At 45.2% G+C, this 22,500-nt stretch overlaps 1 protein-coding gene across 3 annotated transcripts in view; it reads left to right on the top strand.

Annotated features, from left to right (window-relative positions):
* Positions 1-22,500, top strand: part of dok4 (docking protein 4) — a 58,433-nt gene that overhangs the window by 26,502 nt on the left and 9,431 nt on the right. Inside the window, exons 1-3 of one of the 3 annotated variants that reach the window (XM_040012070.1) lie at positions 1-460; positions 1,715-2,047; positions 20,805-20,912. The exon at positions 1-460 is cut by the window's left edge and continues 1,189 nt beyond it. In XM_040012070.1, coding sequence (XP_039868004.1) covers positions 1,982-2,047; positions 20,805-20,912 — 174 coding nt within the window. In that variant the 5' untranslated portion in view covers positions 1-460; positions 1,715-1,981. Of the gene's footprint in view, positions 2,048-20,804; positions 20,913-22,500 lie in introns of all 3 variants that reach the window. The other 2 variants (XM_040012069.1, XM_040012068.1) reach the window with 2 other exon arrangements.

Raw genomic sequence — 22,500 nt, 5'->3', positions numbered from 1 at the left:
GTTCTTCCTGTTTGAAATGTTTTATTTCTATTAGTTAGCATTAGCTATTCTTTGCTCTGATTGTGTGTTTAGTTATATTTGTTTCCATGTTGTCTCAGCTCGCCGTCTCCCCGTCATGTTCACCCATGTACGCCCATCGTGTCTCGTTCCCTCTTCCCTTGTCCCCTGTGTTGTATCCTCCCTTCCTCTCTCATGCTTCCTCCCTCCTTCTGTCTTTCGTACCAAGCTTGTGTGTCCCGGTTTATATCTCTCCGTGTTTCCTGTTTTATTTTGAAAGTCTTGTGTTTTCATGTTCAGTGTGTTTCCTTTTGCTTCCCCTGTGGTGTTCATCTGTGTCAGCTGTGTTTCCCCAGTGTTTCCACTTGGCTGTGTATTGAAGTCCTCTGTCTGCCTCCGTTCAGCGTCAGGTCGTCATGTTTCCTGGACTTCATCTCATGTTTTCAAGTTTCGTTTTTTCCAGGTTCATGCTCACGTTCACGTTTTTTCATGTCTAGCTTTAGCTTCACCAGTTTAGGTCATAGTTTAGTTCTCACCATTGTTTCTCCTCCCTACATTTTTCTGACAGCCATGATAAAGGATCGCTTTTTGTTAAACTTCAGTTTGGGTCCACAAACACAGCGGCCATCCCAGCCGTAACACGAAGTGATTAAACAGCAGCCATCCAAGAGAGCATCAGAGCTCTGCGTGCACGTTTCAGACAGCAGACAGGTCGATATGTTTGAAATGTAAAGATATGATTAGGAATAGACTGGGGTGATCGTTTTATTCTAAATTATAATATATGAAGGTTTATGTGGCTGATTGTCTTTATTGGGGCGTGTGGAGACACCCCTGTGGATCGTGGGCGTGGCTTATCTGGTATAATTAGCAGTCAGAGAGCCCTTTGGTTTGCTGTGCTTCACAGCTGCCATGTAAGCTGGCGAGCTGAAGCTTCGATAAATAAAAATATGAACTCGTCTCTGCCTGCGTGAGTCTTGCTGCTCGATGGTCATTCCTTACATACACGTTCAGTATGAGACGGAGAAAGACATGATATGTGACATAACGAGCTCCACAAAGCCTCGTTTTATCTCAGATACATATCCAGATATGTATGTCAGTATGAATTGGCCGGCAGAAATCAAACACCAGATGTTTTTGAATCAGTGAGCAAATCAGAGTCGTGGGCGGCTGCAGAGAGAGTACAACTGCACATTTACATTAAAGCAGTGACTGTTAACACTGAATCAGCTTCACGGGGACAAATGAAGACGACCGAGGACGGCAGAGCTGTGTTTACACTGTCACCTCATAATGACTGCTGAACGGAGAGCACGAGGAGGTCGGGCCGTTTGAAATGCAAATGTAGCGCGATGGAAGCCGGCTGACGAACGGAGCTCTGATTAGAGAACGCTCAACGCTCCAACCTTTTTATTTCCTGGTTTCAGCGCCGTCTAATAGAAGCTGCCTCCTCTGATTTCCTTTATGTCACTGTGCAACACACACACACGCAGAAACGCAAACAATCAAACAGGGAAACTGAAATCCAAGCAGACACACGGGAAACTGTACATTCAGCACAATCCCACTGCATGCTTCCCCTCAGAGTTCAGTGTGTGCCAGCGGCATGAATAATGCACGTTAATGTTGTGCACCTCGCTCTTCAATGAATAATGAACATATATCCATTTCTCCTCCCTCTTTCTTTCCATCTTACTGTCGGTCCATTTCTCAGAGATGCCAGCTGGAGAGATGAGCTGTCTGAGGATGAAGGAATGAGAAGGAAGGAAGACAAAAAGGAGAGGAACCTCAGCCAGAGGAGAGGAGAAGGAGAGAGGAGGATGTTGGGAGTTTTGTGAAAGAGGACAGGCGAAGAAAAGGTTCAGTTTTTTTACTTTCAAGTGGAAAAGTCCAAGAAAAGACAGACAGACTGTCAGTGACAGAAGCTGAACGAGTGAAGGAGGAAACATCTGGATGGTCTCCAGTGTTGCGGCCTTCAAAGATGGCCTCCAACTTCAATGACATCGTCAAGCAGGGCTACGTACGCATGCGCAGCCGCAAGCTGGGGGTGAGTGGGCGTTTCAGCTCTTCCATTTAAACATGATCTTCAGCGGGCCGGGTGAAACAGTGTCAGTGTAAAGATGTTTAGCTGCACATTTAATCCCTGAGCTGTCCGAATGTAGGAAAAAGAAGTGAAACTTCAGCAGCACGGCTCAGTTTTTCTACGTGATAAAGAAATGAAAGAAACCTGTCAGCACGAATACAGAAAACTACAGAAAAAGTTCTGTTGGCTCATTTTCCCTGAAAAATGTCCGCAGTAATCATTGCTGTGTTTTCTTATTTGTATTTTCTAAGATAATTACATGGGTGTAGTATGAACAGCGATGGGGTGGAGGTCTTTAGGAGCAGGAAGACATATAAAACCAAAAATAGTGCTTTGATGTGGACACGATGGATGTGGCTGTGAAACTGAGACATGCTGATAAACACCTATTTTCTCACTTCCTGTTCTGGCCGTCTGTGGAGAAGTGAAGGGATTTTGTTTTTTGATGCTCACAGCTGTGAAAAACCAAATGGTCCCAAAAGAAGCTGCAGACAGCAGCAGAAGCAGAGTGCCGTCACACAGGAGTAGTTTTTGGATTTACGCTGATGTCTTAATGATGTCAGGCCACTTATGAACCTCAGCGGCCTGGTGTGAGCAGGCCTGCCGGGCTCAGCCGGAGCTTACAGGCCGTAGATGAAGTTGTGTATGGGTGTAAATACAGACATTGCCTGAGGCAGTCCCGCTGCACTGACCATCACCTTGAATATTACTGTCCTGGAAAAGCAGCTCAGTCCAGCCTCACTTTGCTCCCACTGGGTTTGGAGACAGAGTGCGTCTCCTCACAGCCGCGGGATCCAGTTTCACGTCTCCACGTCAGCTGCACGGAGAATGCTAATTCGAGTGAGTTGCATTCAGACGGCGTAGGCGGCACAGTTCAACTCTGCACGACTTATATTATGGAACGAACGCAAATCAATTAAAGTCAGGTTCTGTTCGCCGGCTCGCTTCAAATAATGGTCGCGCTGCTATCGCCGCTCCCAGAGCTGAGTGAACAGCTCTCAGAGGGGACGCAGGAAATTCCCACTCCTGTGTGAACTCTGATATTACCCGAATAAAGTTTCACGTCCTTAAGTTTTAGCTCAGGTAATGGATTGCATATAAAGAAAAATGTGGCCTGTGGGAAATAATGCTGTTGAGTTTTATTGCCTGACCTACACTGACCGCTCTGTTTGTTCCAGAGTTTTTCTAAAGCCTTGCTCATAAATGTGAGACACAGAGAGGAACTGTGGGTGGTTTCTGCTCCCGCTGGCTCGTTCAAACTTTTTCAGTGCACAGAACAAACGCTGGGAAAGGATCACTTTGTTTCTAGGTCCGATTGAATATCAGAAAACCAGCAGCACTGCTGGACATCATCTTAAAATAAATTCAAAGTCAACTTTAGCACTCCCAGCATTTTATCCCGGTCTGGAATATCCGGCAACGACTAACTGGAACAACAAGTTTGGAAGATGTTTGGATTGGTTGATTTGATGCGTGTAAGCGAGAGTCTTTATTTTTCTGGATCCCTGATTTCACACGATGATGTCAGAGGTTTGTGTGGTGGTGGAGTGCGGATCTAGACCCGAAATGCAGCCTGAACACAGGGAGGCACAACGTGAACACAAAATGTACTTTGAATGAGTGAGTGGAGACAGTCCCAGGAAAACAGCCCAAACGGTAAAACACGAAAGCAGAAAAACAAACTAACGAGAAGCATCACAGTATTTTATATCGAACGCACCAACAAAGAAGACGAGAAACTGAAGACACAGAGATACACAAGGAACAGCACAGGTGCAGACAGCTGGAGAAACTAAACTGAAAGGATTAACAAAATAAAACAGGAAGTGATATAACATACATAAATTCCCTAGAGATTAATAAAGTATTCTGATTCTGATATATCACTTACACCTAACAGGGAGACAAGACTATGACTAAAAACCCTAAAGACTAAACTGAGTATAATCAAGGTCAGAACTCCAAACAAAGGAGAGGGGAACTCAGCTAAGGATGGTCCTGCTGGAGGTTTTTTGCTGTTAGAAGGGAGTTTTTCCTTCCTGCTGTGGCCAGGTTCTTCCTACTCTGATTGTTGGGGTTTACCTGTATTACTGTACGGTCTCTTTCTACTGTTAGCCACTGTTAGCTGCTGTTAGCCACTGTTAGTCACTGTTAGCCTGTGTCTGCCACTGTTAGCCGCTGTTAGCCGCTGCTAGCCGCTGCTAGTCACTGTTAGCCATTGTTAGCCGCTGTTAGTCACTGTTAGCCACTGTTAGTCACTGTTAGCCACTGTTAGCCACTGTTAGTCACTCTTAGCCTGTGTCTGCCACTGTTAGTCAGAGTCTTGAAACAAGGTCAGTAATGGTCTTATTTCACGTGTGAGGCTGGGCTGAAAAATCTCACACAGCTAAAACTTGCTGCAGCAGATTCAAATCCTCCACATCAAGAGCCAAATGTGATTGAAAATAAAAGCTGAGAAATATTTTATATGTTATTATTTATGTTATGTATGACATATTTGAGTTATTTTTATTTGTTAAATACTACAGTAACTGTTTTACTGTAAAAATCTTGTATATTTTAATGATACCTAGCCTATTTAATCCACTTTAAAAGCTCTACACTTTGAACAAATGGGAATCTGTAGTTTTGAGGATGCGGTGAATTCCCATCACTTAAACATAGAAACAAAAAACAAAAACCTAAGGCACTTTCCCAAATTCAGCAACAGTTCTACTCGTCGCCAGCAGCTCCACGTTTTCTCCCCGTGCGCCTGGATCGTTCCTGCCTTCAGCACCACAGGACTTGGCGAGCGATATCTGTCTCCTCACCTGTTCTTCTCCTCCTCTTCATCAGGTCGCCTCATCACAAACTCATCATCATATCCTGTGCTATGATTTACTTTTGTTTGTGTTTGACGAGGTTTGAGCACTCGCCACACGTGTCACAAACCTCGCCTCTGCTGACACAGCTCCAAACACGACTCTGCTTACGATGATCAACAGAGCGAGCGAGCACGCACGAGCCTTGATGCATTGATACAGACGTATTTCACAGGTGGAAGAAGTAGTTCCTACTAATCCTTTAGACAGTCCCAATAAAATAGTTCCACTCTGTTCCTGTTAATGATTAACTGCAAGTTTAACCCAGATGACTAAAACCAATATTTCCGTATCAATCCGCACACCACTGAAGTTCAGACTGTGGAGTAAACTCAGCATGCACAGACACATTTTACCTGGAGATGTACATGAACACCTGTGTGTGTGTGTGTTTGTGTTTGCTATGATTTCAAACATCTGTAATCAGAAACATGAACTCAAGCCTGAAATTACATGAAATCCAGAAGTTTCGTGAACGTTTTATTGTGATTCTGTTTACGCGCTGGTTTTGTTGCTAATCTGAACCTAGCTACAGCATTTACCTGTCCATCCACCGATGGCCTCGTGCTGACTCTGCCTAGTTTGCTGTTGGATCTGCAGCTGCAGAACCCGTGAAGCTCTGCAGGGTTCGTTTCTGCTGTTTACTTTCAGCTTTGTGAACGAAACCAACAAATGGCGCACAGCAGGAATGAACGGGCATCAGTTATGCTAATGAGCAAACGTGACAAACATGCAGCTGCTCGTTAATGAACCTGTTTGTCTGGATGAAACAAGCCTTTACAACAAGTTTAATAACAGGTCATAAAACCCAGATCCTGATTTTATAGCCTCTAACGTTCAGTGGTAGCGAGGGAGCGATCTGATTGTGCGCTGGATTCAAATTGCTTTTGGGTGCACGAGGGATTTACAGGAAATGAGGCGCGCATGTAATCCAGCATCATTTTATCTCGCCACTCTGAGTCCCAGTGACGGGAGAGGGATCACCAGCAACCAGGGGCATCACCCTGTAGCCACGCCCTCTTTACGAACCGTGGCGAATCGCAGTTTCTGTGACCTTCTGACTTTTTCTGTAGCGCCATCATCTGGTCATATTTAGTCTTTAACTGAAAACCAATCAGAGCACAGCTGCAACCCTTCACAGTGAAAACAGGCCTTTCCTGTGACGCTGTTTTTAAAAGCAGGAAGATGAATGTTCTCGGATTTTCTGACTCCTAACTGAAACAGAAGCAGGGCTCTGACAGTCGGTGTAGATTATTTCCCTGCTGAGGTCTGTGTGTCTTCTCAGCTTTGCTTTAGCTGCTCAGACTCTGAGGAGGACTGTTTTCTGTCCTTCATCATGAAGATGAGGGACGGAGCTCTAATCGTCGTGGGCTTTTGTTCTTTTCCCCTCTTTTATAAATGCGGTTAATCACTTGGAGGAGTTCTGGGACTTCTGAAATCTGAAAAAGAAATGATTGGTCCATGAAGCGAGTGATGAATTGAGGGATCTAAAGTGGTCTTGATTGGCCCGGGCACGGTCGTTTTATCTGGAAATAATTCATGTAATGGTGTGTTCCAGCTGGAAGGCAGACCTACTTATCCACAGCAGAATTCCTTCTCCGTTTCGCTCTCTTTGGGAATCTTTCTGTTTGCTTTGAACACTATCTCATGTCGTATTTTTGCCCGGTCGTCTCTGACTGCCCTGCCGTTTAATTGCTCTCCGTCTTCGCTTTCTCCCTGTGCGGCTTTCTGCCCTCAGTGCTGATTCTGCACAGCTCTTCCTTTTCTGTCTCGTTATCTGCATCCTTCCTCGGCGTTCCCGTGCGCCATCCACCCCTCTCCCTCTGTGTTTTTGCCCTTTTAAATTTGCTTCCTTATTCCAGCTCAGTCTTGCCCGCGGTCTTGCCCTTCGTCGTCCCGTGGAGCGCTCTGGCAGATATGAAGAGGCTTTGCAGCAGCAGAGGGATCAGAGATGATGTTAAGGCCACATTTCTTTGTGGATTTGTGGGTTGTTATTGAACATGAACACCGAGGAGTTCCCAAACCAGCTGACTGGACTCGGTGCGCTTTGTGTCCGATTTTCTCCTCCTGGATAAATCGGCGTTGTGACTTTGATTGATTGATTGGTAATTTATTTCAAACATGTAAACAATATACAGGTACATTTAGAAAAGAAAATAAGAGAGAGGGGAAAAATACTATACAAAAAAAATCAATGCATTTCAATATAGCTGCTGTTCTGATTCATTTACATGTTGAAAGGGAAGAAGTAAACACTTATTTAACCCCACCCCTTTGCCATAAATTATCAGTTAATATTTAGTTGCTTCATTACTGATATAATTTGTAATAAAAATAGTGAACAGATTTCTGATATACTATATCCTATAATATCACATCATGATTTTTTTTTTTTAAATAGAAACATTCACTTAATTTCAATATTTTCCTTTTCTTTATAGTTCGAGAAGATCATATTTTTATAACTCGTTTTGAACAGTTTTGTGTTTGGACGTTGCTTTAATTCCATATTCAGGCTGTTCCACAGTTTCACTCCATGAACAGAAACACAAAAGCTCTTTCTTGTAGTACGAACCTTCCCTGTTTTGAAGTTACAAAAACCCTTAAATTATAACTTCCTTCTTTCAAAACAAACATACTCTGAATATTACCTGGCAGTTCTTTATTTTTTGCTTTGAATAGAATTTGTGCTGTTTGGAATTTCACTAGATCATCAATTTTCAATATTTCAGACTGCAAAAATAGTGAGTTTGTATGTTCCTGTAACCTGCACTGTGGATGATTCAAACTGCTTTTTTTTGAACAGTAAAACGTGAATGTAATGTGGTTTTATAGTTGTTGCCCCAGACCTCTGCACAATAGCTTAAGTATGGTGAAACCAGTGAACAGTAGAGAATATGAAGTGATGTTTGTCGAATACCTGCTTTGCCTTGTTTAGTACTGCAATGCTTCGTGATACTTTGGAATGAATATATCTTACGTGAGCTCTCAGTTAAGTTTTTCATCTGTTATTACCCCCAGAAATTTATTTTCACTGACTCTTTCAATATCAACACCATTTATTTGAATCTCAGCATTTGTATTTAAACGACTATTTCCAAATAACATAAGTTTAGATTTATTCAAATTTAATGGTAATTTATTTTTATCAAGCCAGAACTTCACTTTACTTATTTCATTAGTCATATCCTCCAATAAATTCTGCAGATCATCACCAGAGCAAAAAATGTTTGTATCGTCAGCAAGGAGAACCATTTTTAATACTTTGGACACTTTACAGATGTCGTTAATGTACAAGTTGAAGAATTTTGGACCCAAAACTGACCCACAAGCAATGTGCATACATAAGGAGCAACCACCATTTAATTTCACAAACTGCTTCCTGTCACTTGAATAACTCCGGACCCAATCTAAAACTACCGCTCTGACACCATAACGTTCCAGTTTTCTTATTAATATATCAGGATCTATAGAGTCAAATGCCTTTGTCAAGTCTCTGAATAACCCAGCCACATATTTGTGATGTGTTCTATTGAATCTAATAGTGCCGATGATGTTGATCTGCTTGATCTGAATCCGTACTGACTCTCAGTGAGTAGTTTATGTTTATCTAGAAATTTTTCCAGTCGGTTTTTAAACAGTTTTTCAAGAACTTTTGAGAATTGAGGTGGTGAAGAGACCGGCCTGTAGTTTGTGAAATGGTGTTTGTTCCCAGGTTTGTATAGAGGTATAACTTTTGCTATTTTCAATCTGTCTGGAAATCGACCAGTTTGAAATGATAAATTACAGATGTATGCAAACGGTTTTATAACAGCCTCAATGACTCTTTTAACCACTATCATATCAATATCATTACAATCCAAAGATTTCTGATTTTTACATTTTTTGACAATTTCAAAAACTTCATTTTCATCAACGGCTGTGAGAAACATAGAATATGGATTTCTGTCTGTCAGTGTGTCCGGTTTGTCCTGTGCTCTCCCAGGATCAGTGACTGTTTTTGCTAAATTTGGTGCAGCAGTTACAAAGAATTCATTGAGACTGTTTGTCACAGCATCCATATTCTTCATGGTCGTTACAAATGAAATACTTGTAGTTCTTTTGTCCAGTCCCACGTTTTATAATCTTTTATTATTATTTCTATTTATATCTAATTGCTTATCTATTGCTTTACTAAATCTAAGTATATTAATTAACTTATTTTTATATTTTTTGTATCTGATTTCAGCATCTTCAGTTCTCGTTCTTAAGAACTCTCTGTACAGAGCATTTTTCATTATTTTTTGCAGACCTTTTGTTATCCATGGACAGTCCATATATCTATGTTTCCTACTATACTGCTTTATTGGACAGTTGGTATTGTACAGTAATGTAAATATTCTAAGGAATTCATTATACGCACTATTAACGTCCTGCTCCTGATACACTTCACCCCAGTTCTCTTTCCTTATGTTGAGCTGCACAAACTCAGTGACGCAGCTTAAAGAGAAGCTCGGCCACCTCGTTTAAGCACCGCCTTCTTCTCGTACCCGAAACCTGCACGCTCATACAACAGCAACGTGTCAATCACACTGTAGCCACGCCCCAAACCCCTCCCCCTCTCCCATGTCCTTTCTGATTAAACGGGCCATGATTTTATAATTGAATATCGTGTTTTATTCAATAAGACCTGAAACCTGCAGCTGAGATGAAAAACTCAGAGCTCAGGTGAGCAGGACGTTTCTATCCAATCAGACGTCATTTTAAAAGCAGAGGGTATAATGTCGCCAGTCTCTGGTTCACCTGACATGAGACTGACTGGAGGTGATTGTCAGCTCAGTGTAGATACTGAAGGCCAGCATGGAGAAACCCCGAGTTTCCCCCTGTTAGCACGTCAGAAGCCTCACATTTGAAGCTTTTGGCGGGCGAGCTTCTCTGCGAGCTACCTCAGAGTTGCAGAGAGACGAATAGGAACAGAGGTGAACGGCGGTTTATCTGAGTTAGTCTTTGCGTCTTCGGGGCACAGAGGAATCGCACAGCTGAGGTCCTCCTCAAGGCCGGATAGATGGACTGCCAAAGTCACGCTTCATTTATCTCAAGAGGAACAACAAAGCCAGAAGGAAAAGGGCCGCCACGCAGCGCCGCCACGCTGACCTCAGCTGTGTGCGAGTCTCCTCTTTGTTTCCTGTCTTAGCATATCCACCGCCCTCACTGGATAATGAACTACAGTATTGATGAGATTGGTATTGATCAGCCTCCAGGCATAGAGCATCCCACACACGCCCTGTCAAACCGCCTCCCGCTGATTAATCATGACGTCGATGCATTCAGATTGCTAATAAGCTCCACGTCTCGAAACATATGTGAGATGTTCCCCATCCGTCTGTGTGCTTAGTTCTGCCTTTTGGGTGCAGCGAAACAAATGCTCGTCTAGTCTTTTTCCACTTCCTCTGAGCTGTAAAATACATTTCCCATCCTTCAGCTGCGTCCGCTCGCTGGCGCCTTGGATGCTTTCCAAACTTTGAGATTGGAAGGCCGAACGCGCCTCAGAGGAGACGAGTGTGCGTTTGAGTCCTGCACAGGTTCATGGGCGTCTGTTCCAGTAATGGCTCCGTGTGTGCGGATGCTGCGTTGCAGCCAGCGAGCACAAAGTTACCAACGCATCTCTCCAACAGCGACGGTCCAGACCGAACGACCCCCGTGTGGTTGTGAGACGCAGCGTTTGAGGATGCGCTCGGGCTCCAGACTTCAGGGAACGATTTATTCTAAACAACGTTTACGTGAAAAGTTACTGCTGAAGCTGAAAATGAATTTCTCTGAGTTCTCCGTCCCGTTGCTTTTGGACTCTGTGTGGATTTCTTTATTAATGTTCATGTTTAAACCTTCCTCCTGCAAAACAACCCCGTCCTGGTCTTTGACTCGGTCGGTGGATTTCTGCGGTAACATCTTTCCTTTCTGTGTTTTGTGTTGCCTCCCTGTGCGCCTCCTGTCTGTGTGGACACAGGACCGCTTCAGAGCCTTAGTTTCAATAAATGTAAATACGTCATCACAAACTAAATTATGAACTGGTGAGAGAAAAAACTTTTTTATTAAATGTATTAAATTATTCAATTTTATTTGATAGAAAAAGCAAATTAATTAAGTTTCATGAAATAATAAATCATGTTAATATTCTTTATGTTAATAAAATGAAGTTCTAGAGGGAACGTTGTACTCCGGTACTTTATTCCTGGAGTCTCCGGGGATGAGATGAAGGTGAAAGCGTCGTAGTTAATGAGGCCGATACCGACGGAGCACAAACTGCAGATCGGTCACTGGTTTGTCGAGCGGCTGTGTGTTCAGCTCAGGAACAAAGAGCTCACGTTTGGATCGGAGCTGATCAAGCAGGAGGGAAAAAAGATGTTGGGCACTCATCACCAGATTAAAAAAACAAACTGAATTATTCATGTGGGTTTATTGAAGGAGAGTGATGGATATGAACGCCCTGAAGGCCCTCAGACTCTCCCACAGATGGAATTAAATGTGAGGTTGCCTGAGGCCAGATTAAACTTATAGACACGACACATGAGAAGGTGATAGGTGAGCTAATTTGCAGGATATATATCCCCTCAGACGCCGGCTGCTTATCCAGCACGCAGCGCTCAGACGCGTTTAAGACCTAAGATGAGTTTCATCTCTGCGCCAAGCCGGAGAGCAGATGCAGCAGAATCACTTCAGCTGTCTGCACATGCTCAGAACGGTTCCATTTAATGGTTTCCTCGTCCTGCACATCGGCTCAAACTATGTCAGCATACACAACATGAGCAGTGGCTTTGAGGCCCAGCCCCACATGTTATCACACAGCTACAAGACTATTCAATTCAACTTTATTTACACAGCGCCAAATCACAACAACAGTCACCTCAAGGTGCTTTATACTGTAAGCTAGACTCTACAATAATACAACAGAGAAAAACCCAACAATCATATGACCCCCTGTGAGCAAGCACTTTGGCGACAGTGGGAAGGAAAAACTCCCTTTTAACAGGAAGAACCAGGCTCAGGGAGGGGCGGGGCCATCTGAGAAGGAAGACAGGATAAAAGACTATCATGCTTTCATTTCAACAGCTTCCTGCAGATACCTGCTCAGCACCAGTCCAGTGTTCAGTTCTGGTCTCAGGCTGATGAGGAGGAGGGGTTTCCATATGTCTGGCTTCTGCTGACCAATCATGTTTGAGCAGGCCTTGGTTGCAGGTAAACGGTCCACCTGGCTGTGTGCCCAAATTCTGTCTGAGTGACTTAGCCTCATCGTGATCTGCATCTAGCCTGGAAGTTTGAGGGCTCCGCCTGAAGCAGCAACGTGTTGGCTGTTCCTCTCAGAGGCTAAAGCTGCACTCATGCTAACACGCTGCTGTCTGTCTGCTTGTGCAGAGAAGGATTAATGAAACTCAGCCAACACAGAGATGCATCTGCATGCAGTCCTCCGACAAGCTAACAGCTCGCCACCTGTGCTTTACGCTGCACGCAGGTCGAATGCTGATCAGCTGAAAGTTTAAAGAGAAAAAGGGAACAGCAGAGTTCAAGCAGAAGATCAAGAAAGGCAAAAATAAAACGTGGAGCTCAGCTTCAGCTCACACGTGTCTGAGATAAGCAGATAGTATCACCATCATGAGTCTCCTCCTGCTGTCCCGAGAATCTGGAAAAGAGTTTGATTTACCTTGAAGGCATCGTTACATAAGCAGCCGCTGAGATTAATGAGACATCGTGACGTGGCACCACTTCTCCTCCCCGCTCTGCCCCGTCTGCGCTCTGACCTCTGACCTCCACCCACGTTTCCTCCCGCCGAGCTGCTTTCCTTTAATTTTAGAGGCGATGTCGGCATTCCCGAGAGGTCATTTCAGTTTGTACAGATGAGTCATTCATGTGTGTGAGTGGTGGTGGGGGGGTTACAGCCAGGTGCTGAAAAACACAACTTTAATCCAGTTACGGTGTTTTCACTCCTGCCGTGTTTCACCCGTTAAATCAAACTCTGCTTCTTTAATTTCCTCCTCTGTGTGCAGTAATCACACCAAACCAACCTCACCACGAGCCTGTGGAGGCGGTGGTCTCCGCCCAGGTCTGTTGATGGCGTGACTGTAATCTGACCTCAGTCCGACGTAACGACCAGGTTTACTCTGTAAATTTAAGCTGAAAACCTTCCCGAAGCCACGCATGCTTCATGTTCTGGGATCCAGCCGTGATTTAGCCCAGAACTCAGCAGCTTCTTCCTGTATTTACTTTTGTTGCTCCGCCCCAGACTCACCTGGCCAATGAGCTGACAGAACATTCTCACCTGGTTTGTAGCGACACATTTTGGTTCATTTGGGTTTTTCACTGTGTGAAAACAAACCAAGCTCACATGAACAGAGACCTCAGCGTGATACAGACGGGGGGGGGCATGCACACTACACGCCTCAGGGGGAGGGACCACGAGGCAGGGCGAGGACATAAAAACCAAGAAAACAACTCCTGTGAAGCAGGGCTTCATCTTATCCAGGTGACCGCAGGGTTTGAACCTCTGCTGCAAACCCAGCCAGAGCAGGTTGGAGATCAACAGCTATGAAATCACTGCCTGCTGACCAATCAGTGTCCTGGAAGATCCGTTTTTTCTCCTGTGAGATTAGCACCTGATCCTAGGACAGAGCAGCTGTTCCACATCCAGCTTTTCAGACTCCAGCTCACAGCTACAGGTGGGAAACCTGGCGTTAGCTTAGTGAGGTGATAGCCAGCTTCATCCCCGGGTATGATGAGGAGAAAACCCTGACCCGCCTCTCGTTGCCTCACTCAGAGAGGAGGATTAGCTTTTCCACCTACATTTAACGTCCGTGTTGTGACTGGTGTAAGGTGTGAGGTGCTTTAAATGATTTTCCTCATTCCTCAGTGGTCATCGTGTCTTATTTGGGGATTACAGTTCTGCCTCAACACGCTAAACTCAGGACTGACATCAGCAGCAATTAGCACGCCGTCGCTGTCATTGTTAATCCTGCCTGAGGAGTTAATCTCCAAAAGAAGAAAGCTGAGAAGCTGAGGATTCATTGCAAGATCCTGGCAGGAATTAAACCAGTCGGAGCGGGATGTGAAGCTGCTGGTGGATTAGGAGAGAGACCAGGTAAAAAGTTAAGATCAGAGACTTCATCTGTACACATGAGGTCATAACAGGAGCAGGCAGCAAAGACGAGGAGCAGGCGGAAAACCAGGCAAAAATACCAAAATACAGATGAAGCTGACTCCTCCTGACAGCAGCCAGGAAACAGGCGAAAGGTCATACATGAGGAAAACTGCTGGAACAGGAGCAGCCAGAGGCTGCACGGAGAATCGGCACAGAACATCCCGACAGCCTAAGCCGGGCTCTCACGTATGCGTCGGGTATGGCACCGGCACATTTTATGTGGACACGAGTTACAGCAGGTGTTGTTTGACACAGACGTGGCTCGACTGTCACGACACTCCTGACACATCCACACCGGACCGTGGCTGAGCTCAGGCAGCCAGATTCACCCTGAGCCGAAACCGTCAGTCGGGTGAAACAGGAGCAAAGTCCTGGCTGTTTGTAATGATCAGAAAGAGACAGAAGAAGCTCTGGTTAAAGAAGTAGAACTTAGTAAAGTACAACTTTATTTGCTTTTGCTTTTTTTTATCAGGTTTAAGTGAAGCGATCTTTGAAATTAAAGTTCATTAAGACAATGCTTCAAAATAAGTGCCTGAGAAGGCCGCTGAGTGGTGAGGGTGGAGTTTCTGCTTTTATTGGATCAGCAGATCATTGCTGTGATTTTAGTGCTCGCTGCGAGTCGGAGTGAAACAGATTCTAATGATAGAGGAGAGTGGAGGCGCGGCCTGCTGCGTCTGCTGCCGTCGTTACGGTGACGGATCGCACAGATGTGGTTACTCTGCCCTCGCTGTTCACGGCTCTGTCTTCAGAAGTGAAAATGTTTGTAAAAGTTTTATAAATCAGCCGGGACCTTTCATCAGGCCTGAAGGCAGCGCCAAGGTTATTCGTCATGTTGACGTGTACGCATCATAAAACTCCGTAAACTCGACAAATGAGCGTCTGCGCACAGAGATGAACGGACTCAGCACACATGCGCACGCACACACACATGCACACACACGCACACACACACACGCACGCACACACATGCACACACACACACACATGCACACACACACACACATGCACACACACACACGCACGCACACACACACGCACGCACACACATGCACACACACACACATGCACACACACACACACACATGCACACACACACACACATGCACACACGCACACACACACATGCACACACACGCACACACGCACGCACACACACACACATGCACACGCACGCACACACGCACACGCACGCACACACACACACACATGCACACGCTGGGAGTTTTTGGAAAGTTGAGGAAACAAACAGCTGCTGATTTAAACCAGGAGTACAAATATTGCCCAAAACAATGGTGACTGATTCGTCCTCGTATCGAGCAACACTGAGGTTCGTTTTATCGACGTCCTGACTGACAAACCGCCGCCTCTGCCGCTCCGCCAGCCTTCTCACGTTGCAGGTGGTATAAAAGATGGCCGTAGCTCTCAGGTGATTTAAACCTGCATCACAGTCAGAGAGGACGATCATCATCTTCTCTGGTTCTACATTAACGACTCGTCAGGCTCGAGTCGTCGCTGTCTCCGGGTTCACAGTCAGATCGACACTTTGTTTGCCACGCCCACTTTCAAAACACGCAGATGACGTGAGAGGACGTCAGTAACAACGCCACCCTGCAAGATGTTCTTCAGCCAGAAAGTTTCACTGTGAGGAGACTGTTGTTGTGATATAAACTAAGTTGAATTGAAGTGCACGTTTCCTGGTTCCTCTGGGATTTAGCTCATCGGTTGGAGGCTCAGTACACGCATCTTCTCCGCTGTTGGAGATTTCTGCCGTAGACGAGTCTGTCCTCTGAGAACGCTCTAATCTTCTCCGTGACGTGCAGCACGTTTTTCAACCACCAGGAAACCAAACGGTAACCGACTAAATGTGTTTTCAGGCGATGCCCCACAGTCACTGCACCGGTCGATGCTCGCGCTGACCTTATTTTCTATCAGACCAAAGTCATCACCAGAAAGAGCTCGTGGTCCAGTACAGAACCAGTGCAGCTGTTAGCGTGGAGGTGTTGGGACGCAGCAGCCAGAAGCTTAATGAAGCAGGTGTGCTGAGATCTGATCAAACTGTAATGGTGCCTGTGGGGACGCTGGTTAGAGATGCAGGCGTTTCCTGAGACACAGCACATCGATCCTCTGTGTGTCCTGCTGGAGCTGAAAGGTTGCACTTGTTTGTGCCACCTTTAAACGCAGGGACAAAATGTCATTGGTTCGTATTGATTTCTAGAACGTCTGAGTTTGTTTTTAAAGCCTTATACCTCCAAGTCCCTCTGTCACAGGTAACATCAGAAGAAGGAAGAGCTCAGGGCTTCCTCTGAGTTGTGTCCATTAAACTGAGGCAGGTTTCCTTCATCAAGGGATTGATTTACAGAGTGTGTAACGAAACCTGAAGCGAGGGTCGGGTCTGCCTGAGAAACCGAGGGACGCCTCACACTCAGACCGGTCCTGAAGCATCAGCCATTTGTGATCCTGTTAGTGCCATAATTTCCAGAATGGACGTTATCATGTGTGACTTCTAGAAGAAGAGTCGCCCCCTGGTGGACACGAGAGACGGTTCCTGCATGTCTGAGGCACACTGGACAAACATGCTGTGATCAGAAGTTTCCATCCACTCATCGTGGGCATGAATTTCAGGCTCATTTGGGGCTTTTAATGATTTCCTTAAACTCTTCTGTTTCCAGGAAGGAGTGTCCAGCATGGGGTTGGATGATTTGCACAGGTTTGAAATCATTTTGGATTTTCTCTAATCCACCTGCAGTGTTTCTACACCTGCACTAATATGTCCCTTAAATGTCTGTTAGCGCCTCAGTCAGACACTTTTAGAAGCCGTCAACAAGTGTTTGGCATAATTCTGGATATTTGAGCTTCTTGGCACAACTGGTCGACTTTATTTAAATTAGTTGGTTTTCAGGCATAGAAACAGCTTTAAGTGTCCACGAAGTTTCAGCGTAGGCTTGATGTCGGGGCTTTGGGGTCATTGTCCTGTGGGAGCGCCCGCCTGTGTCTGTGTTTCAAACATCGAACTATTGATTTGATATGAAGCAGTCCTCCCTCTTTATTATTCTAACCACAGCCCCACACCATCACGCTGCCTCCACCATGCGTGACGCAGTGTTCATAGGTTTAAACAGCTCACCTTCTTTGCAGACCATAATTCATCTTTCACATTACTTTATTTGTTTTTGTCTTAAATTCTTGCTGTTACTCAGCAGCTGTCGCCTCTCCAGGCCAACTAAATCCATCCAGAACCACACCAGTCCAGCTGATCGCTTTCACACCATCTTTGTAGTTTTCACAAAGCCGGCAGCATCGAGCCGATTCAGGTTGCACACGGACGTCCACGTCCTCCTTAAACGCTGCGATCCCAGGGAAACGCCGCGCCCGGTGTGTCTCTGCATGTCAGATGGTGTTTCGTCATTGTTCGTGACTGAAACCTGCATCTGAAACTGTTTTTCCATGACGTTACTGACTTTGTTGTGCTAACGCTGGATTGCACAGGCTGCACTCACAGCTCTTTATGCAAACACCTCGTTCACACATTCATACAGGAGCTTCTTGCTATCGTCAGGGACAAGTGCACTGCAGACCAACCTGGGGTTAGTGTCTTGCCCAAGGGTACCTGACACGCAGACAGGAGCAGCCAGGGATCGAACCACCGACTTAGTAGATGACCGGCTCCTGAGCTGCAGGACCACAAACCTGGTTCACCTGAGCTTCTAACTGAATGCTGATGTTACTCGTGCACAGTCACAGTCGCGCTGCACTGAGGTTTGCACTGTGAACACAGCCAAACGTCCTCTGCAGTGTTCGAGCACAGCGTCTAACGTTTAATAATGTTATTATTTTTGCTCCATTATTTCCTCCTGATTCCTCTGCTCGATATTTCATTTATGAGGCTTTAATAACTGGAAGTCACCACAGTGAAGTTATTACTGTGTGTGTGTCAAACAGCTGCAGTCCTGACGCTTCATCATAAAATGCGCTTTAGATGCTTACAGTAGTTTTTGCTACAGATGCTTACATCTGAAAAGCGTGCACTTCATGTAATGCACACTGCAGACCTGGATGTGACTGAGCACTTATTAGCAGCTCTGTGTGTCTGTGCAGTCTGTGATAGCCGAGCTCTCTGAAGATGGTCACCAAAAACCCTGCAGTGGCTTAAACGCGTTTGTGGGTCACGTGACTCTGACTTGTGAGTCCGTCACAGGATCCGGTTCGGTCACTTTGCTCCTAGGAAGCGACTTCACAAACTATCTTGAGCGGATACGATCATTTCAACTCTGATCTGCTGCTAAAGCAGCCGGCTGTCATGCAGCACACCCATTTTCTGGCAGAGCTGTTGAAACCGGGCCTCTGCATCGTGTGGTTTCGGTCTGCAGCCGCTGCAGCTCAAGCGAAGGACAAATGTGTGATTTGAGAGAAAAACAGAGCAGCCGTGGATCCATTCAAAGTGTGCCAACGCAGCATTTCAAGGTTACGCTAACACCTCGGCTGCATAACATCATCATCTCCTCGTGCTTTCATCTGAGCGAGCCCCTCTGAGAATTACAGCAACTCCCAACAGCTCCGCACTCGTTTCATCTTTGAGGCTACAAGAAGGAAGCAATTAGCTCTCCTATCTTCCCCTTCCTCCCATCTCCCTCCTCCGTCTCCTCTCTTTAGCTTCACTTAGCACTCCTCACAGCTCCGTCTGCTGAGACCTGATTACTTCAGAGGACAGTGAAGGGAGAGATGAAGAGGAGGAGGCTGACGAATGATGGGGAGGGAGGATCCGTACAGATGGTGGCCATGAAAGCGCTGCAGATGTTCATTGAGTAAAAACAGAAACTAAAGTGGAGAAATGTTGAAAACTTATCAAAAACTACACATTTAGTAGTTCAGCAGGTTTTCTGTTCGTTTGATTCTTTCAGTTCTTATTTTGTTGACAGTTTCAAAGCATTTAAATGATATAAGCTGACTTAATCCACCCGATATTTCTCCTTGTTTGTCTCATCAGGTCTCCAAGGATCTGTTTGGGCTGTAATTATTATCATCACTATTAGTTTTAGTTATTATTTTTTAGCCTGTTTGGCATACCCACGGTGGGAGAAGAACCACCAGTAACACTGTAAAATCTCCCAGTTTCTGTGCTGAGAAACAGCCCAGCCCGACCCTGAAGTGCTCACTAGAGGACAACATGAGCTTAACTGTCCTCCTCTGAGGCGAGAGCCGCTCTGATCAGCCTATCGTGTCTGGTTTCTTCAGGCATCAGAAAACGTCTCCTCGCTGTGAAAGTGTCGCCAGAGTCAAAGACTAAAGGCCAGCGTGTACTCGGGGTCAAAGTCGGGCTTAATGCTCTCCACGCAGCTGGAGGTTAACCCTCTAAAGCCTGAACCTTGAAACTGGAGAGTTTATTGAAGCATCTGACAAATTTGTTTGAAAAACTAATTACATTTTAATTTCCATATATGCCTTTTATTTTGTATCAGTTTGTTACATCTGGCTTTAAGAAACCATCCACCTGTCAGTCAAATAGGCCACGCCCCTTTAATCCTTAATACAATTTAAACAGGTGAGTTTTAGAAACATCCTCCCTATGCAGGTGTTATGGAAGAGAAATGATCCACAGATAGCAAACAGTTTGTGTATCAGGCTGCAAACATGTTTATTTTTGCCGTAAAGTTTTAACATGGGAGTCTATGGGGACTGACTCACTGCTGCCTCTGCTGGACGTTAGATGAACTGCAGCTCATCTTCATTCTTTCCCTGGATGTTGCTGCTTGGGTTGAAGTTCAGTCCATCAGCAATCGTCTCTCCTCAGAAAAGAATGAATTACTACCTGCTTTGGAAAACAGCATCTGCTGAACTTGATTACACAAAATGACCAAATCATTGTTATGGATCCACGTCTGGGTGATGCTGAGAGTTTATATCAGAGCTAATCTCACTCAGGTTTCCTTTTAGAGGTCACATATGTGAGGAGCTCCACACTTGTTCATTAAAGACCAGCTCCTGGCTTTAGCCCAAATAATTACAGTTACATTACAACATGTGAATTTTGATTTTATGTATTGTAGAGCCTGTAAAATAAATAGGCCCAAGTGTAAAAGCTACACAACATGAGGTGGATCAGTTAGTTAGACTTGTTACTGTTACTGTAGTTCCTGCACAAAGTTTTCACCAGAAATTTAAACCTAATTTTCACGATTTATTAACGACACTCACCATCATTCCAGAGTGGAACAACCAACCAGCTGTGTTGAACATGGTGTCAGTTGCTACTGACAACAAGAACTAAAGCTGTTTCAACACAATGGGCTGAACCATTTTTTAATGCGGGTGCGGGGGGAGGTAGGTAATGCACTATGTTGAGTTTTAGAATTTAATTATTTTAATTAACTTCAATGGTAATTATAACTAGGCTCAAAGTGTTAATACTTATATGCATATTGTCATATGCAAAACTAGGGTGGCAAGAGAACATGCCACCCCATGCCACCACAGTAGATCCGCCCCTGAGGACAGAGATTTGCAGAGAGAACACGAGACGAAGCTTCGCTCTGTATCCACGTCCTGCACTGACTTTATGCTCCACCAGGGGCAAGAATGTACATTATGTTGATATGAGGTTATGATGATATAAAATGAATGTCATTGTGTGTGTGTGTGTGTGTGTGTGTGTGTGTGTGTGTGTGTGTGTGTGTGTGTGTGTGTGTGTGTGCTTCAGATCTATCGGCGTTGCTGGCTGGTGTTCAAGAAATCTTCCAGCAAAGGACCTCGTCGTCTGGAGAAATACCCCGACGAGAAGGCTGCTTACATCAGAGCATGTCCTAAAGTAAGTGTGTGTGTGTGTGTGTGTGTGTGTGTGTGTGTGTGTGTGTGTGTGTGTGTGTGTGTGTGTGTGTGTGTGGCTCAGGTGTGCTCTTTAGAGCTGACACACTTACTGACAGAGATGAAAGCCCGTACAGAGCTCAGCGTGAGGCGGCCGTTTCTTCTTCTTCTCTTTAAAACTCAGCAAGCTTTCGTTCTTCATCATGATCAGCAGCATTACTTCTCCTTCAGATGACCGTCCTGGCTGCCTTCACACTCCTTCACTGAGCATCCTTCAGCTTGTGAACTTGCTCTTTGTTCTTTCTCACAAAGCTCTAAAGAATCGACTGTAATCCAATCACAGCTGAGATGTTGAGGTGGACGGGACGACTCCAGCTGCAAAGAATCAGACACTTTGAGGAATATTTGGCTCAGCTTTGATGTACACTCCCACTCTAAGGTGTGGACACACCTTCTCGTTTAATGGTTTTTCTTTATTTTCATGACTGTTTACATTGTAGATTCTGACTGAAGGCATCAACACTATGAATGAACACACGTGGAATCATGTAGTAAACAAAACAGTGTGAAATAACTCAAAACACGTTTTCTATTTTAGATTCTTCGTAATATCCGCCCTCTGCTTTGATTCCTGCTTCGCTCACTCTTGGCCTTCTCTCCATGAGCTTCATGAGGTCATCTCCTGAAATGGTTTCCAACAGTCTTGAAGGAGTTCAGAGATGCTTGTTGGTCCTTTGCCTTCACTCTGCGCTCCATCTCATCCCAAACCATCTCCACTGGGTTCAGGTCAGGTGACTGTGGAGGCCAGGCCTCCATCGCTCTCCTTCTTGGTCAAACAGCTCTCACACAGGCTGGAGGTGTGTTTGGGGTCATTGTGCTGTCCTGTCCTGGCATGTCGCTGCAGGATGCTGTGGTGGCCATGCTGGGTCAGTGTGCCTTCAGTTTTGAATAAATCCCCAACAGTGTCACCAGCAAAGCCCCCCCCACACCATCACGCCTCCTCCTCCATGCTTCACAGTGGGAACCATGCATGTAGAGACCACCGTTCACCTTTTCTGCATCGCACAAAGACACGGCGAGTGGAACCAAAGATCTCAGATGTGGACTCATCAGACCAAAGCACAGATGGTGCACAGATGGTCTAATGTCCATCCTTGTGTTTCTTGGCCCAAACAAATCTCTTCTTGTTGCTTTTCCTTAGTCGTGGTCTCTCAGCAGCTGTTTGACCATAAAGGCCTGATTCACACAGTCTCCTCTGAACATGTAGAGATGTGTCTGCTGCTGGAGCTCTGTGTGGCATCCATCTGGGCTCTGATCTGAGCTGCTGTTAACGTGTGATTTCTGAGGCTGGCGACTCGGATGAATGCATCCTCAGCAGCAGAGGGACTCTGGCTCTTCCTTTCCTGGGGCGTCCTCATGTCAGACAGTTTCATCGTAGCACTTGATGGTTTTTGTGACTGCACTTGGGGACACATTCAAAGTTTTAGCAGTTTCCCAGACTGACTGACATATAAACACGAAGTAGAAAACCTGACCTGGATTAAATTAGACTGATCACCTAATTAGCCAGTGATATGTAGCCTGACAGGCCC

Source organism: Simochromis diagramma, unplaced genomic scaffold (assembly GCF_900408965.1).
Source record: "Simochromis diagramma unplaced genomic scaffold, fSimDia1.1 OVJJ01000603.1, whole genome shotgun sequence".
Lineage (NCBI taxonomy): Eukaryota > Metazoa > Chordata > Actinopteri > Cichliformes > Cichlidae > Simochromis > Simochromis diagramma.
The sequence above is the reverse complement of the archived record's forward strand: the minus strand, read 5'-3'. Positions and strand labels throughout refer to the sequence as shown.